The 18,350-nt window shown below is 44.0% G+C and overlaps 1 protein-coding gene across 5 annotated transcripts in view; it reads left to right on the plus strand.

Moving 5' to 3' along the window:
• The window catches only part of LNX1 (ligand of numb-protein X 1), a 220,692-nt gene that overhangs the window by 168,631 nt on the left and 33,711 nt on the right, over positions 1-18,350 (plus strand). For all 5 annotated transcript variants that reach the window (XM_059922988.1, XM_059922987.1, XM_059922989.1 and 2 more), the window contains 4 exons: positions 2,996-3,234; positions 3,737-3,889; positions 9,933-10,135; positions 12,788-13,159. In XM_059922988.1, the coding sequence (XP_059778971.1) occupies positions 2,996-3,234; positions 3,737-3,889; positions 9,933-10,135; positions 12,788-13,159 (967 nt within the window). The remainder of the gene's footprint in view (positions 1-2,995; positions 3,235-3,736; positions 3,890-9,932; positions 10,136-12,787; positions 13,160-18,350) is intronic.

Here is an 18,350-nt window from a genome sequence, read left to right on the forward strand (position 1 = left end):
AATCTACCATCCCCAGATACTGTAAGGATGTCTGGGGTACGAGGCCAGAGGGGAGGCTTCTAAGTCATTTTATGAGGTTTTCCTTTCCTGGACTAAACTGTGTCTTTGGAACCCCAAGGATTTGAAACAGAAATGGCTTCTTAATGGCATAGTCTTGGGATTCAGAGATGTTTAAATACCTTAACCCTTCTCACAGATGTGGCAGCAGAATAAGATGCTACTTTTTTTCCACTGGGATATGCTATGTCCCCTCAGAAAGCCCTGGCTTGTGCCTTTGCCAGCCATTTGTCCAATTGGAAAATTCATTTCCTGCTCTGGCAGGGCACATGGTCAGGGGCATTGCTGCCCCAAGAAAAGAAATACTGTTTCCAGTCCAACGAAATAGCCTAGGAACTTCCTAACCAGGCGTTGTTAACCCGATACTGCTGGCTTACAGAGAAGTGTTCCACTCGTATGTTTATGACTTTGGAGCTGCTCAAATGCACGCTGGCTCTTATTTTTTCCATCACACAATGTTTCTTCCAATTTCTGAGTTTCTCATATCAACCACTTTGCTATTTTTAAGCAGAACAATTCAAAGCCAAAGTAGCTAATCAGAACAGTAAAACCTCACCAATTCAAGCAGGGAGCTTGTACTCTTTCAGTGAGGGAAAAACTAGCATTAGAAACCGGGGGCCTGTTTCATCTTCTATAAGATAAGGATGTAGGGTTGTATAATCAGAGTCCTTTTCTACTAATATTAAAACCACATTTCATCAAATCATCATCATGGATTATAAGAAGCATCATATTTTATGTACCAACAAGAAAAAAGGTTTTTATTTCTTTTTTTTTTTTAACTTATTTGTTTGGTCGCGCCGGGTCTCAATTGTGGCTCGCGGGCTCCTTAGTTGTGGCTCCAGGGCTCCTTAGTTGTGACATGCAAACTCTTAGTTGCTGCATGCATGTAGGATCTAGTTCCCTGACCAGGGATCGAACCCGGGCCCCCTGCATTGGGAGCATGGAGTCTTACCCACTGTACCACCAGGGAAGTCCCCTAACAAGAAAATTTTAAAACTGCCACTGGTTAAATCATTCCAAAACACCTTTAAAGATATCCCTGCAATGCATGGGTTGGTCAGATCAGACTTTGAAATCCATTCAGACAAATATGGTGACCTTTCCTGCCCTCTAGTTGTACTGTTTGGCATGAACTAGGCCTGTCCTTTTGGGTGATCTCAGTAACAAAGTGTGACATCACTTTTCATCTCCTTGGGGGTATCTTTCTTGCTAAGCAAATAAAGCATTTGCTTGTCTCTTTGCAAGAAAATCAGAAATTGCTGCCCTCCTTCTAACGACAAATATTTACCACCAATATCAAATTTACATGCCACTGCTCCGTTTTTGAGACTTTCCATATATACAGTAACTTTTCATTGCAATGCTTAATCATAATGTAATCTTTTCTAAGACATTGAAGAGCAATTAAACTCAATGGCATAGTACCAAGAGTGGAGGCAACTCAATGGAAGGGACGAGATGGACACCTGTGACCATGTTTCCTTGGACAGTGGCATTTGTGTCATGACTGCAGCTTGGCAACTGGAGCTGTGGGACCCCATCAATCACCCACGCATCCTAATCTCAGAGAAGTTAAAATGTGACAAAACAGGCATCTTAGAATGGTTGAATTATGGAAGTAGCTACAATCTGTTGAGAATTTCCTATATATCTGGCAAGATATATAGAACTAAACTCTTGACAAGACTTAATGTCAACCAGACCTTACAGCAACCCAAGATGTATGTGCAGATTAGAAAATTTAACCAGGTTAACAAAATTGTCCCAGATCACCCAGCTATGTAAATTGCAGAGCAAGGATTCCCATCCAGACAAAAACCATAGATCTGGTTCTGTAGGCCATATAAATCATGTGCATATCAACTGCAGACTGCTGTTTGATTCCATTCATAAGCATCACTCCAAATAGGCTCTCAAAGCATTATTTAAAATAGCTCAACCATATAAGGTTTTCTGTAATGAGTTGGTAAAAATAATTTATAAATTAACATCCATTATACGCAAATGGCCACTTCTTAAAGGGACTCGCCCATTTGATTTTTGCCTTCATAACCACTGGGGAGCTGGTTTGGCTGTCTGCGGCACTTCCTCACCACAGTGAATGAGAGAGTTAAATCCTCACCATTTGCTGATCAAAACCTGACCTAAGAGCTGAGGCGACTTGCCCAGTGACAATGGAAGTGCATCCATAGCAAAATACGGACCTAGATCGGCTCAAACCTCGGTGTCCTGGCCCTTAGGCTTGCTGTTTAACATGCATGGGGAATGGATATAGACCTGTTTTTTAAAGACCATGAATGTTGTTTTACCTTCCCAGCGTTAAAAGACGTGAAAACTTTTAGCACATGGGAGCCCCCAGCCCCTGGTCCCGGCCACTCTGAGACCAGTCCAGAGGTGGAGACTGGAAACCAGCAAGCCTGCCTCTAGAGAATGTGAAGCTGAACCAACTCCTGTGGCTTTGTAGTGAGGGCATTTCTGTTTCCATGGACAGTTAAATTTGGAATCTGGGAGGACCTTTGCATTTATGGTCAGTGGTTTGGGAACTAAACCCGAAAGAAGGGACTGAGAGGGTGACTAAGGACTTTCATGGTCAAAATAAACACCAGCAAGAAGGAACTACCACATCCAAATAGTTGAAGACTGCCAGCCTCAAGCCCTAATCTTGTAGACCCCATGACAGCTCTCGTAATTTGCATTCCAGGGGCCAGTGTAGAGAGTGCTTTAACAAAATGCTGTAGACATCTTTTAAAAATTGTTCTTTCAAGTCATTCATTCATTTGGTTGGCAAGTGTATATTGACTTACGTCCATGTGAAAAGGAAGAGGAACCAGGGGTGAGCAAGTCAATTTCCAAGGGTAGTAAGCACGTGTACTCGAAGAGGCCTGGTTGAACAATGCGCAAAGCCGTCTCTGACCTCCTGCTGGTTTTGTTGCAGCTGCAAAGGTGCCTCCCACTACGGCCTCACCAAAGACAGGAAGAGGCACTCTCAGGATGGCTGTCCAGACGGCTGTGCCAGCCTCACAGCAACAGCACTCTCCCCAGAGGTTTCTGCAGCTGCCGCCATCTCCTTAATGACAGACGAGCCTGGCCTAGACAACCCTGCCTACGTGTCCACAGCAGAGGACGGTCAGCCAAACAGCCCCCTGGACTCTGGCCGGAGCAACCGAACAAGGGGTGAGTCAAAGGGGTGGTTGTCCGGGAATGGGTTCCTTGGCCTTGGGATTGCCCTCTGTGGAAAGTTATAGAAACATTTTTTCAAGAGAAAAACGTTCTGGTAGTTTTGGCAGCAACCCAACATCCAGTTCTCCAGAGTGAAATGAAACCGCGAGGACCTGAGATCATTAGAAATGTGTGTAATCTGACCTGGTGAAAGGGGTTGAAGTTAGACCTAGTGATTCATCACTCCCTCGGTGTCCCTACCTTCCCATCCAGGTGGCTCGAGAAAAGTGCTGTTATATTCCATCCAGCCCAGGAAAAAAACCAAGCAGATTTTAAATAAACCATCCATATTGCATTGTAGAAAACTGAGAATATACAGATAAGCAAATTCTATCATCCCACGACCTAGAAGTAATCACCGTTCACATTGTGTTGTGCGTGTCTTACCAGCCATGTCCATAAAAGAGGACTTCTATGAATGTGTAGCTACTCTCCCTCCCTTCTCTCTTGTCCTCAGCACGGCCCTTTGAGCGATCCACCATCAGAAGCAGATCTTTTAAAAAAATAAACCGAGCCTTGAGTGTTCTTCGAAGGACAAAGAGTGGAAGTACAGTTGTCAACCAAGCTGAGCAGGGCAGAGAGAATTCTGAAAACACCACTGCCCCTGACGGTAAGTGGCCTCCCAGTAAGCCTGGGCTTCCAGAATGACGACTCCAGGCGTGATGACAACCAGACCCACCCCCCCACTTTCTATGACACCTCTCTTCCCAAGGGCATAAATATTTCTTACCTTGATTAGCCTACTTCTTGCATAAGCAACCAAAGGCAGAAATTATTGTTCTCTTTTTACATAGATTGAGGGAAAAGGTTTTGGAACCCTTACCTTCAGGTGCTAGCTTAGTGCAAATAAAGAATAATATAGTTTGTTTTTTTTAAAACAGAATTATGCCTCTATTTATTTATTTATTTATTTATTTATTTATTTATTTATTTATTTATTTCCGCGTTGCATCTTCGTTGCTACGCGTGGGATTTCTCTAGTTGTGGCGAGCAAGGGCTACTCATCGTTGTGGTACACAGGCTCTAGGTGCACGGGCTTCAGTAGTTGTGGCGTGCAGGCTCAGTAGTTGTGGCTCGTGGGCTCTAGAGCACAGGCTCAGTAGTTGTGGTTCACAGGCTTAGTTGCTCCGCGGCATGTGGGATCTGCCCAGACCAGGGATTGAACCTGTGTCCCCTGCACTGGCAGGCAGATTCTTAACCACTGTGCCACCACGGAAGTCCCAAGAATAATACAATTAAGTGAAGAACATTTAGAACGGTGCCTGGCACATAGTAAATGCTATGTAGGTATTTATTCTTATTACCACTTTGTGTGACGTGTGGTTCTGAGTGTTTTCCATGCATTAACTCATTTGATCCTCAACAACTCTTTGAAGCAGCTACTATTATTATCCGTGTTTTACAGATGAGGAAACTGAGACACCAGGAGGTTACTTAGCTTGCCCCAAATTGCCCTTCTAAACTTGGAATCCAGGTTAATGTGGTTCTAGAATCTATGCAAAGGAAGTTTCTGGATCTTAGATCCTATGTGTTTTCCCCAATATAAATGGAGCTGAGAAAATACTGTCCTGTCCTTTCTTTTCATCTAATATTAGACCTTTACAGCAGTAATAATAGTAGCTTAAAATTTTTTTTGAGCTTTCCTGGGTGCCAGGTAGTGCTCTAAGTCATTTAAAGGTCACAGTGCTAAGGATAGTGATCGTGATTCTCATTTTACAGAAGAAACTTAGACTCCGAGAGATTGGGTAACTAGTCCAAAGTCACCCAGCTGGAAAATGGCAGACCTAGGATTTTAACTTGGGTCCTCTGGCTACAGAGCCCCACTCGTTTACCCACTGGATTAAGCACCCTCCACTCCTTCGAGATTGGGAGGTAAATCTGAAACCACCGTCTTTATCATGTTCTCAGAGAACTTGGAAGCAGTCGTATAAGGCCCCTGCTTATCCCTCTCACCCTGTACACGCGCTAAATGCTCTGACTACTCTGAACTTATTGCCGTCCTGTAAATACTGTGTCTCTCTCACTTCCATGTTGTTGTCCGTCCTGTACTCTCACACCCCTTCAGCTGGCATCCTAATTCCTCTTTCCAGGCTCAGCATAGGCTTTGCCTCCTCCTGGGAGCCCTCCTTGACTCCCTCAGTCCTCTCTCCTTTGTGTTCTCAAAGCACCTGTATCTCTGTTATAGAAATGTCACCTTTCATCATAACTGTACCAATGGGGGCAGGGGCTCTTTATCTAAGTCTTTGTGTTCTCAAGGCCAAGCACAATATCTGGCACATAATAGTTTTTGCTGAATGTTTCTGCAATGAATAAAAGGATTATAAATTCCTTTCTGCCAGTCTTCCTCCCTTATTAAAGGCTCCTTAATTCCATTCCATGTAAAGTTTTCTCCTACCTGAATAGCATTGATTTGCATGTTTATTGCAGAAACTTTTAAAGTAAGAGATTACTATGTGTAAGACATTGGCCTAGGCTCTGTGCTTTTTTTTTTACTGAAGTATAGTTGATATACAATATTATGTTAGTTTCAGATGTACCACATAGTGATTCAATATTTTTATAGATTATACTTCATTTATAGTTATTATAAAATATTGACTATATCCCCTGTGCTGTGCAATATATCTTTGTAGCTTATTTATTTTATACATAGTTGTTTGTACCTCTTAATCTCCTACCCCATTTTGCTCCTCTCCTCTTCCCTCTCCTCACTGGTAACCACTAGTTTGATCTCTATATCTGTGAATCTGTTTCTGTTTTGTTTATTTGTTTTTATTTTCTAGATTCCACATGTAAGTGATAACATACAATATTTGTCTTTTTCTGTCTGACTTATTTCACTTAACATAATACCCTCCAGGTCCATCTACATTGTTGCAAACAGCAGAATTTCATTCTTTTTTATGGCTGAGTAGTATTCCATTGTATACATACCACATCTTCTTTATCTATTCATCTGTTGATGGACACTTAGCCAAGCTACGGAAGCAACCTATCTTGGTAAATAATGTGGCTTTGAACACTGAGGTGCATGTATCTTTTCAGATTAATGCTTTTGTTTTCTTTGGATATATACCCAGGAATGGAATTACTGGATGATATGGTAGTTCTATTTTTAGTTATTTGAAAAACCTCCATACTGTTTTCTATAGTGGCTGTATCAATTTACATTCCTACCAATGGTATACTAGGGTTCCCTTTTCTCCACATCCTCGCCATCATTTGTTATTTGAAGACTTTTTGATGATGGCCATTCTGACAGGTGTGAGGTGATTAGCGATGTTGAGCATCTTTTCATGTGCCTGTTGGCCATATCTGTACATCTTCTTTGGAAAAATGCCTTTTCGTGACTTCTGCCCATTTTTTAATCAGGTTGTTTGTTTTTTTGATATTGAGTTGTATGAGTTGTTTATATAGTTAAGCTCTGTATTTTATATAAAGATTATAAAATCCAGCTCCTGGCTCCAAGAAGTTCATTCCAGACTGAAAAAATAAAATACCATAAAGGGTGAGATATAGGGCTTCCCTGTTGGCACAGTGGTTGAGAATCTGCCTGCCTGTGCAGGGGACACGGGTTCGAGCCCTGGTCTGGGAGGATCCCACATGCCACGGAGCAACTGGGCCCGTGAGCCACAACTACTGAGCCTGCGCGTCTGGAGCCTGTGCTCCGCAACAAGAGGCCGCGATAGTGAGAGGCCCGCGCACCGCGATGAGGAGTGGCCCCCACTTGCCGCAACTAGAGAAAGCCCTCGCACAGAAACGAAGACCCAACACAGCTAAAAAATAAATAATAAATAAATAATAAATTAAAAAAAAAAAAGAGTGAGATATAAATAAACGAAAATGGCAGCTGTCGGGAGAGGAGCACCACTTCCCAGTGGGACAGTGTAATCCGTGTTTAAGGAGTGGTTATGACCTGGATGGGCATGGGGATCTTGACTGTGTGTTGGAAAGTAGTGGGAGATGAGGTTAAGGCTGGATTCGAAGGGTCCTGGATGCCATTTAGGAGTCTTGACTTGGGGCAGTGAACACACCTGAAAGCTTTTGCGTAGAGTTACAGCAGGATGGAAGCTGTGTTTCGGGAAGATGAAGATGGCAGCTGTGTTATGTGTGCAGGGGCTTCAAGTAGGAGAGAATGGATTTCTTCAGGTGCTCCAGGAAGCTATTACTCCACAATGGGGTGAGGTACTAAGACTCAGTGAGGCTGGTACAGGATTTGTGAGCTTTGTAACAAAGCTTTTAAAAATGGCATTAGGACCTCATTGCTTAAGTAAGTCACCCGCGGTTAGTGTGGTGAACGCCCATGGTTTATCCATCCTTTTCATATCAGTAAAGAGACTGGCTTCACTACTTATCAGCTGCATGACCTGGCCAGGTTACTTGACTTCTCTAAGCTTTAGTATTTCATCATCCAAAAAAAACAGGGATGATAATAATCTAATTCAAAGGGTTGCTGTGAGGACTAAACAAACAACAAAATATCATGCAAATTGCTTAGCTCAATGGCCAGCATATAATAAACACTTGGTAAATGATACTATATCCCTTAGTCCTTAAGTAAGGACACAATATTGAACAACTGTTTCTTTTCAGACCAGCACTAGTTTGACAGTTTAAAAATTAACTCTCGAAGGTCACTAGGGTCTCATTATCATAGCTCTACTTAACATTTCCAAGTGTGACTGGGTATGTCCTTTCAGACTATCAAACATCCTTGATTGGTTAGATTTGGGAGCATGGTTTTTTTTTGTTTTTTTTTTGGAGCGTGGTTTTTGTAAATCTGCTGGGAAAAAGAGTAGAAAGGGAGGGGGAGGAGAGAGAGAAAACCAGCAGCTTTGATGATAATTTCCAAATCTTTCTTTGCTCAAAATGATATTTTTTTTAAGAACTTCCATTTCCTTGTCACCAGACCTGTTCCAACAAATACTTGTGGATAGAGCCTACTTAAGGTAATCAAGATAGTTTAAACATTAATTGAACTCGATCACCCAAGCCCTGTTAGCACCAGGAGCTGACAGATGAAGGCTGCTGCCCACAGCCTCACAGCAAAGCCCAATTGCTTACATTAAATTAACTCCCAGTGGGGGGTAAAGACCCACATTTACAACGTCTCCAGCTTCCTCTGGCCGCTAAATTGCTTTGTTTATCATGTTCTGCAATACTTAGAAATAATTTTAATTCCTTCTGTATTGTTCCTAGAGAGTTGAGTACTCATTCATGAACTCGTAGTTCATTAGGGAAAATGCATTAAGGTCATGGGTTTTGAAAATAGAAAGAGTGTTTTATGTAGAACCAGGCCTGCAGTTTTGATCTTTCCCGATGACATAATTAAGGGCGAATCATAGGGCAGACGCAGCTGTCAGCAGCTACAGGAGACAAAAGCATTAGCGCTCTCAGCATCCTAACTCGAGCCTCAAGCAACTGGGGAGGAGCTGCAGCTCCCGTCAGACTAGGTGCTGCGGGGCCGGCATTTCCTGGTGTCCCCCCCATAGGCTTCTATTCCAACCGAGGCAGAGAACAGCGCCAGTCGTTGCTGCTGGCTATGGGTCTGTAGACCAAGTCCCCTGTGGACCCGTTGCCGGCTGTGGACCCCTGGTTTCAGGGGACTCTGAGGAAGGTGACAGGAGAGAGCGTCATCAGGAGCCCCGGGTTCTGACCTGGCTCTGAGAACCACCACCTAACTGCCACCTCCAGCCAGTCGTGTCACTTCTCTCCGAGCTCACGCATCCTCCCTTGTGAAACAAAGGTCTGACCGTCACTGTCAAACTACACAGCCTGAGAAGCTCTTCTGTGTGTGGGCCCAGCAGGGCGGGGGCAGGGGGACCGGTGAAAGATTTCAAGGGGAAAGAGTCCTCAATGAAAAGGTAAAGTTTGGAAACACCAGCCTGGGTCTCTGAATCTCCTTTTGGCTCCGAATCCAGCCATACAAGCAGATCGGGGACGAACCTCTTGACGCCACCAGCTAGGCCTGGGCCTCTTTCCTTGATCATGAATTAGGCCATTTGACTTCCCTTTACTGACAACAGGGTCGGGTAGAGAGGACTGATTCACTAAGCCTGAAAAGCAGGGCCTCCCAGGAGGAAATCTTCAAAATGATCAAAAAGAGCAGAACAGGCTTGTTCTGTTTTGCCCCTTGATTAGTAAGTGATCAAACTGCAGTCCATTCCATAATGACTATTCGTTCATTCCTCTTCATTCAATAAACATAGGCTGAAGTCTCCTGTGTACAGAGGTCTGTGCACAGAACTACAAAACAGCCAGAAATTATGTCCTCAAGGATCTTAGAGTCCAATGGTGGGTATAAGAAATGGGCATGAATAATAATAAATAATAATAGAAGGCTCGGTGCCATGAGAAATAAAGCTTTATGGGAAATGGGAAGTTTAGAGAGAGCAGGGGAAAAGGGATCAGGGTAGAGTTTAATTAGAGGGGATCATTTCATGCAGGCCTTGAAGGAAAAATTGGGTTTAAGCCTAGAATGGAAAACATTCCAGGCAGAGAAACTTATGCTGGCACAGAGGCAGGAAGATGGAAAACATGTACAAGGAATAATGAATAGTTTAGTTTGGCTGGAACCAAAGTTTGGCAAGAAAAGGAGTGGTTGGAAATGTCCATTGGGGGGGTGTCTTAAATACTGTCTCTGTCCATTTTAGTCTTTCCAAGGTTGTATCACCTGATTCCATATGGTGAAATTACCAGAGTCAAGATCAATCGAACGGATCCCAATGAAAGCCTCTCCATTAGGCTTGTGGGAGGCAATGAAACCCCGCTGGTCCATATCATCATCCAGCACATTTATCGTGATGGGGTGATTGCCAGAGACGGCCGGCTACTGCCAGGAGACATCATCCTAAAGGTAGAGACCACGGCTGTGGAGCCATGAAGAGGGTCTTAGCAAAAGTCACTTCAGAGCAAATCATTGGGTGGGTGGGTGGGTGGATGGATGGATGGATGGACGGACGGACGGACGCATGGGTAAAGCACCAGCATAAATGTGGAGCCGTCACTTTCCATAGTTCTTATGTTGATATGACTCTTCATACAAGATTTGTAATCTGAGATAGGTCCCTAACCCTTCTGTCTTTCTTGTTCTTTTTTTTTTGGCCATGCCACACAGCATGCGGGATCTTAGTTCCCTGACCAGGTGCCCCCTGCAGTGGAAGTGCGGAGTCCTAACCACCGGACCACCAGGGAATTCCCTTTCTTGTTCTTTTGATCTCTCTCTCTCTCTCTCTCTCTGTATAAATACTGTCTCTGTATCATTTTGTCTCTGTGTTCGCCTCCTTCCTCTTCTGCTGTCTTCCCCCTCCCTTTTCTCTACCTCTGCATTCTTCTCTCTTCCTTCTCTTCCTCCCTCCTCTCTCTTCCTCTCTCACCCTTTCCTCCCACTTTAAGTAGCAATAACATAAAACAATATAAAACTGCAGCCTATATCTTCTTAAATTGTTTTTAGAGCAGATTAATGGAACATTTTATATTTTATCTAATCACTTACATTCACACACCCCTCTAAAGTAAATTTCCTATAGCTTAATGGCCCTTCACACACACACACACACACACACACACACACACACACACACACACACACACACACACACACACACACACACAAATCCCTAAGCTATCCTGCCAACCCACAGACATTCCAGGGGAGACAGGTGGTGGAAGAGAACACGTTGGGCATTACTGTCCTCTGAGGGTTGACCAAGGGGAAGGGTGCTAGGGAGGAATTTTCAGAAGAAGAGAAAGGATAAAGGAAGAGTTGTTTATCAGACAGAAGTCCAACATGTGCCAAAAGTGATAAGAAAAAATCCCTGCCTTGGTCATATATTTCCAGTCTGATACTCAGATGACAGTTTCATCCCATCCCTTCTGGGTTGCTGAGGGGCCAGCTCCTAATACATCATGAGCTGTTTCTCTGGCACAGAAACTCTTATTGTTTGGGATAAGAGGAGAAGGAACTTAAAGCAGTTTTTGTAGAAACACTGATATTCTCACTGGCCTCCGAGGTGGAGTATGAGGCAGGGCCCGTCAACCTCAAGGGACAGTCAGCCGTGCAACCAGCGACACTCTGCATGGCTTTCTCCCAGTTCTGTGGAAACTATGCTGCCTGGGAGGGTTGCATAAGGAAAACCTTTTCGATTCTTGTGGCCTTCAACTGGCACTTGCAAGCAAAAGAGCTGCCAGGAGTATTTAGCAGGCGACCCTGACTTTCTTTTGGCCTGGGTGTGATGGGGAAAACCAGACACGGGATAAGGTGTCAGAGCAGAGCCAGGTCTTTGAGCTCACCTGTGCTTGGACAGAGGTGATGAGCCTTGTCCGAGCACGAGGGAGCCTCCATCCATCCCTGGAGATGCAACAGAGGACGAGCGATTGCACGGTGCAGGCAGGCCCGTGAAATCTCATTCCAAGATTCTTCTAACAGTTGGCTGCAAGTACAGGAAATCTTACCAAACCATAGAAATTCAAGAAGGTTGTTTCTCTTCTGTGAGGCCTCCTTCCTTAAGCACAGAGTGTAGTGCTGCTGTGAAATTATTTTCTTCCCAGGCAGTGACCACCACTGGGAGCTGCAGCCTCCAGGCTGGGCCTGCCTAGAGTAATTAAAACCAGAAAGCCCCATGCAGCATCAGCCCTGAAGATCATTAGTGAGGCACAAATGAGTGGGCCAAGCTGGAGGACATTTAAGCAGCCTAATAACGTGATCCCGCCTTTCAATAAAAGAGCCTAGAAGCTTCCATTCACATCAGTTTGTTTGAAACTGTAGAGATTTTTTTTCTCCCTTTGGCTGAGAACATGGGCAAAAGACCTTGTAGGTGACCACCTGGACACTTGACACACACACACACACAGACACACACAAACACACACATTCACACACTTGCCAACACAGAAACATTTTCATGTACACACACATTCTCTCCCTCCCTCTCTTTCTCTCTCTCTCTGTCTCTCTCTCTCACACACACACACGCACACGCACACACACACACACACACACTCACGGTAGTGGGTCCTGGAAGTTCCAGTACAGGTGATCCAGGGAGAAAAATTCATCTGGAGATGTTTGGAAAGAAAATGCCAACTCAGTTTGATTTAAACAGCAGTTTAATGTAATCATTAATCAGAAATTTTCTTTTCTTCTTTTGCCTTTTCCCACTTTTTCTTCCTTTTCCTCCCCCCTTCAGCTGAAAAATAAGTTTAGCAAGCAACAGAAAGGAGGGTTAGGACTATATAAATAAATTCAAGGGCCTGTGTAAGGACAAGACTGAAGAAAGATGGTGTCTGCTGAGAGAGAGTTGAAAAGGTGTGCAGGTAATACTCAAGGAAACCGGGTTACAAGTCCTCTTGGAAGATGGGGGTATTTGGACAGAGAAGAAGGTGACAGAGCAGAGTGGTCCTTCAGGAAGGGCCCCAGTGAGCCTGTGGGCTGGGCCTTTTGGTCAGGCTTGTGGCCGGTGGGGCGGACGGCTCGGTCACTGCAGATTCTGAGGTCCCCTTGCCCTAGGTCAACGGGATGGATATCAGCAACGTACGGCACAACTATGCCCTGCACCTCCTGCGGCAGCCCTGCCAGGTGCTGTGGCTGATGGTGCTGCGGGAGCAGAAAGTCCAGAGCAGGACTGATGGGCAGCCCCTGGACACCTACGAACCCCAGGATGACCATTTCCACGTGATCCTCAACAAAAGCAGCCCGGAGGAGCAGCTTGGAATAAAACTGGTGCGCAAGGTGGATGAGCCTGGGGTGTTTATTTCCAACGTTCTGGATGGTGGCGTGGCGGACCGACACGGTCAGCTGGAGGAGAACGATCGTGTGTTGGCCATCAATGGACATGACCTTCGGTACGGCAGCCCGGAAAGTGCAGCTCATCTGATTCAGGTGGGTCACGGGCCATTACAAGATCCCAATCAGAAATTGCCAGAGTGATCAGGAACACTCATCACCCTGACCCACCTACCCTGTTACTACCCTGTGTGACATACAGTGCCTCCCTTTCAAGGAGCTGAGGGTGGAGGGCCAGGGAGGAATATTACTCCAGCAAATGGTGTGTCTTGGGGTCATGGCCATTCCATTGGTGTTGCCAGCCATCCAGTCTGACTGCAGGTAAACACGTTGGGCGAGGTGTTGCAACCTCACCAGGTTAAGATCGCTCAAGGTCAGCGGGGTTGTGTCATCCCTGTACCTAGTATGATAGTCATAGACCCAGGGCTCACTCAGATGTGTTCTGGACACTTCCAAGACATCGGGTTGTACCACTCCTGTAAGAAGCTGTGCCATGTGCCCTCCAGGGATCCTGTGGACGAGAAACCACTGTAGGACTGGCTAAGGCTGAGCCCTGTCTCCATGGCTAAGTCCAGCCCCCTTCGAAAGCCCAAGGGAACTCAAGTATGAACCTAAGGAAGTCCCCCTATACGAGAGGCATACAAATTATCATTACTCAGGCAAATAGAGCTCATGATAGCCTGACATTAGTTCAAACTAATTCACTCTCCTGACAGGCGCGATGTTACCAAGCCCCAGCATGCATCCTGTTGACTTTGGCTGGGTCACCATGAGTTTTTCTTTTTGTTGTCGTTGGTTTTTGGGTTTTTTTTCATTGAACTATAGTTGATTTACAACGTTGTGTTAGTTTCAGGTACGCAACAAAGTGATTCAGTTTTACATATATATGTATAATTGATCCTTTTTCAGATTCTTTTTCCTTATAGGTTATTACAAAATATTGAGTGTAGTTCCCTGTGCTATACAGTAGGTCCTTGTTGGTTATGTATTTTATATATAGTAGTATGTATATGTTAATCCCAAACTCCTAGTTTATCCCTCCCCCACCTTCCCCTTTGGTAACCATAAGTTTCTTTTCTCTGTCTGTGGATCTATTTCTGTTTTGTAAATAAGTTTATTTGTATCTTTTTTTTTAGATTTCACATATAAGCGATATCATGATATTTGTCTTTCTCTGTCTGACTTACTGCACTTAGTATGATAATCTCTAGATCCATCCACGTTGCTGCAAATGGCATTTTTTCATTTTTTTATGGCTGAGTAATATTCCATTGTATATATGTACCACCTCTTCTTTATCCATCCCTGTGTCGATGGATATTTAGGTTGCTTCTGTGTCTTGGCTATTGTAAACAGTGCTGCAATGAATATTGGGGTGCATGTATCTTTTTGAATTATAGTTCTCTCCAGATATATGCCCAGGAGTGGGATTGTAGGATCATATGGTAACTCTGTGTTTAGTTTAAGAAACCTCCATACTCTTCTCCATAGTGGCTTTACCAACTTTCATTTCCACCAGCCGTATATATAGGAGGGTTCCCTTTTCTCCACACCCTCTCCAGCATTTATTATTTGTAGACTTTTTGATGACGGCCATTCTGACTGATGTGAGGTGATACCTCATTGTAGTTTTGATTTGCATTTCTCTAATAATTAGTGAGGCTGAACATGTTTTCATGTTCCTGTTGGCCATCTGTATGTCTTCTTTGAAGAAATGTCTATTTAGATCTTATGCCCATTTTTTGATTGGGTTGTTTGTTTTTCATCATGAGTTTTTCTAATGTTCTCTGAGCTTCCAGCTTTATTCCTAGAGAGACAGGCTTTGTTCCGGGCTCTTGTATTCTAACCCTTTAATCCACTTCATTTAGCCAAAATGTATTAAGTTTTTGCTGCTTGCCTAGCCCTAGATTAGGTAAAGAGAACAGGGAGATGATGACCTCTTAGGCTGGTCTCCCGAAGGAGTCCACAGTCTAGTAGAGGAGGTGGACTTTTTCTAAATGACTGCCATGTGGTGTGACAGTGTGTAATGGGGAAATTAAGTATAGTGCTGGTGTAGACAAAGGAGAGATTTTTTTTTTTTTTTCCTGAGATGGGGTCTAGAAATTCTTCACAGAGGAGGAAAATCTTGAACTGGGGTTTTGATGGATCAGCAGAGGTTCTCTAGGTGCATGAGGCAGGGAGGGTCATTCTAAGAAGACACAACACAAAAGAATGTTTCCCCAAAAGCCAGTTAGGGAAATGGTTAACACCTGGAGAGTGGTATACATTTTTAAAAGCAGCAATAGATAAGGCAGGAGTGGTAGGCAAGGGCCAGATTATGTAGAGTTTTACAGGCCATGATAAGGAGCTCAGACCTTACCCCCAAGGCCATGAGGTGTCATTGGAAGGGTTTAAGAAAGGAAGTGACATGATTTTCTAGCAAGATCTCTCTAGAGGCAGTGGAGAGCTGATAGGAGAGGGTCAAGAACAGAGGCCTTGTCTTAAGATGCGTTTGCAGTTATCCGGCACATCATGTCAGCTTCCACTTCGTGACTGAAGTATTAATTCTTCAAGTATAGACAGAGAGTCAGCAGCAGTAGCTGACTGGTCCTTGTACAAAGTTCCATAGAGGATGACATTCAGAAGACAGAGCCTACTCTCAAGGGCTTGATCATCTCAGTACAAACAAATCTCCCTATCCTTGGGTTCCAGTCATGGAGTTCTTCCAGGTGTGGGCAACTCTTTTCACTGTCGTATGTGTGGCATCTTATCCCTCTTTTTTGAGGAGAACCAAGTAGTGGATGAAACTATTGTCATTTTAAAGGTGGAAAGCCTGAGGCAGAGGGTGCAAGGGGACTTACCTGCTTCCTCCGTCCACCAGGACAGGAAGTACATGTGGTGCTTTGGTCCCCGAGCTGGGACTTTTGATGGTGCCCCAGTTCCAAGGTGATTCTTAACCTGATGGACGTCCATCTGCCCTATGGGGCCTGAGGTCATGCCCTGTGGAGCAGGTGGAGAACAAAACCAGAGTTACAAGAGACATTTCCCTTCTGGAGTTTATGCCATCTATTCCCAAGTTCACATGCCCAGCTCCAACTTCTCTGAACACCACACTTACATAGACAGCTGCCTACTTGGTATCTCCATGTGGCTGTCTAAAAGGCATCTCAAATTTAATGTCCAAAAGTGAACCCTTGACTTCTTCCTCCTCCACCCCTTGCCAAACCTGCTCTTCCCCTCAGTCTTTCCTCATGTCTAGAAATGACACCACCATTTACTCAGTTACTTGGACCAGAAAGAATCGTTACTCTTCCACATCCCCTGCCTGCAATTCATCTCTCACCAACTCCATGGCTTGGATCAGCCAGGCCACCATCATCTCTGGTCTAGGCCACTGCAAGAACCTCTTAACTGGTCTCCTTGCTTCCATATTCCATGATCCTCACCTCTCTCTCTACTCAGCAGCTAGAATGACCACTTTACAGAGTCAATTCCACCATGTCGCTTTCTTGCCCTCAGCTCTCTGATGCTTCCCAAGGCACTCGGATTAAAATTCCAAATCCTTACAGTGGCCTGCAGAGCCATGCTCATCTGGTCTTCAGTTGTCTCTGCAACCTCATCTTAAGCAAAGGGGAGAATTTCTGGTATTCTCCCCCTTGTTCAACCATGCTCAGTCACACTGCCTTCTTGCTATTCCTCAAACATTTTTAAGAACTTTCTCAACTCAAGGCTGATGTTCTTGCTGTCCCTCTGATCAAAAGACTCTTACAAATGTCTATATAACTCCTACACTTCACTCAGGTCTCTCCTCAAATGTCACCTCCTCAGAGACAACTTCGCTGACAATCCCACTTAAAGTAGCATCTCCCACCCTCAATTCTCAATTCTGTATCCTCTAATCTTCTTGATCTTCTTTTTTTTGGCCATGCCACGTGGCTTGTGAGATCTTAGTTCCCCAATCAGGGATCGAACCGATGCCTGCTGCATTGGAAGCGCTAAGTCTTAACCACTGGACCACCAGGGAAGTCCCTAATCTTCTTTATCTTCTACCAACAAATTATTGTATTATTACCTGCCAATCTAGCATAGTATAGTACAGTAGAGTATTATATCTCAAGCCCTTAGAGATATGCCTGGCAGTAATAGGCACTCAATAAATATTTGAATGAATAAGTTTAGTCAAATTATAAAAATGTATAATTATATATAATTCACATATTAATTCCATCTCATAGGGATATTTTTTGTCAATCCATTTACTGAAGAACAAGCACCAAATCCACTTTTACATTATTTGTCCCCAAGGTAGAACTCTACTTTTTGTCGCCTTGAATCTGCTCAGTTATTATTGGTTGAGCACCTTCTAAGTGCCAAGAGGTGTGTAGTACAACGGTGAACAAGACTGACACAGTCCTGGCCTCTTGGAGCTTGGAATACATTCCCACCTCTCCTCAAATACAGTTAAGTCAGAACTGAGCAGGTGGTCCAGCCTGTATGTGCTAATGGGTGAGAACAGGATATAGACAATGTTTATGAAAATATTAATCCATGGAAATGGAAGAGCCCTTGGTTTTTTTCTTTGTGAAGAAACTGCACTCTGAGCATGATTGTTTTCTCCTTAAAAAGCAGACTCTTGGGTGATCATCAATATTTTTTTCCCTGTTACACTTGTCAACTCCCTCTGCAGGTCAGTCAGTTCAGCTCACATTCTGAAGATCATCTGCCAACTATCCTTCCCAATAGGTGAAAGAAAAACTTCCTTACTCATGTCACTTGGAAAACTCTTGATTACATATGACATTCTACTTTTGTAGATTAGTAACAGAAGAGGAAAATATTTTTTCCCTGAGAAAGTTAATTTATGAAATAAAATCTTGCCTAACAGTGGAATTTCCTAAAAGATTCTTCTGCTTACCAAACAAAGCCAGTGTGCTTTATAGGCAGTGGAAGAGGAGGGAGAAAAAAAAAAAAGCTTGGCCAAAACTAGTTGGAAAAGAAATGGAAAAAGTAGAATGCTGGGCAAACTCAGTTAAGCGATCTCAAGCATGAATTTTATTTATGAGATACTCGTAACACGCACCAGGCTGAGGCGATTAAACTAAATGCCCTTCAAAAGCTGAGACTCAAATTTCCAACCAATCCTTGGCTGCATTGGCCTTGTGTGTCCACTGCATGAATCATATTTGCCTTACAAAGAAATTCCCAAGCAACATGTCCTTTTGGTCATGTTTTCTCCCACAGTCCCACACATTCTGCCTTTTTCTACATTATTTCAGGGAAAAGTTATGACAGAGAAGCCACAACTGTT

Source organism: Balaenoptera ricei, chromosome 5 (genome assembly GCF_028023285.1).
Source record: "Balaenoptera ricei isolate mBalRic1 chromosome 5, mBalRic1.hap2, whole genome shotgun sequence".
Lineage (NCBI taxonomy): Eukaryota > Metazoa > Chordata > Mammalia > Artiodactyla > Balaenopteridae > Balaenoptera > Balaenoptera ricei.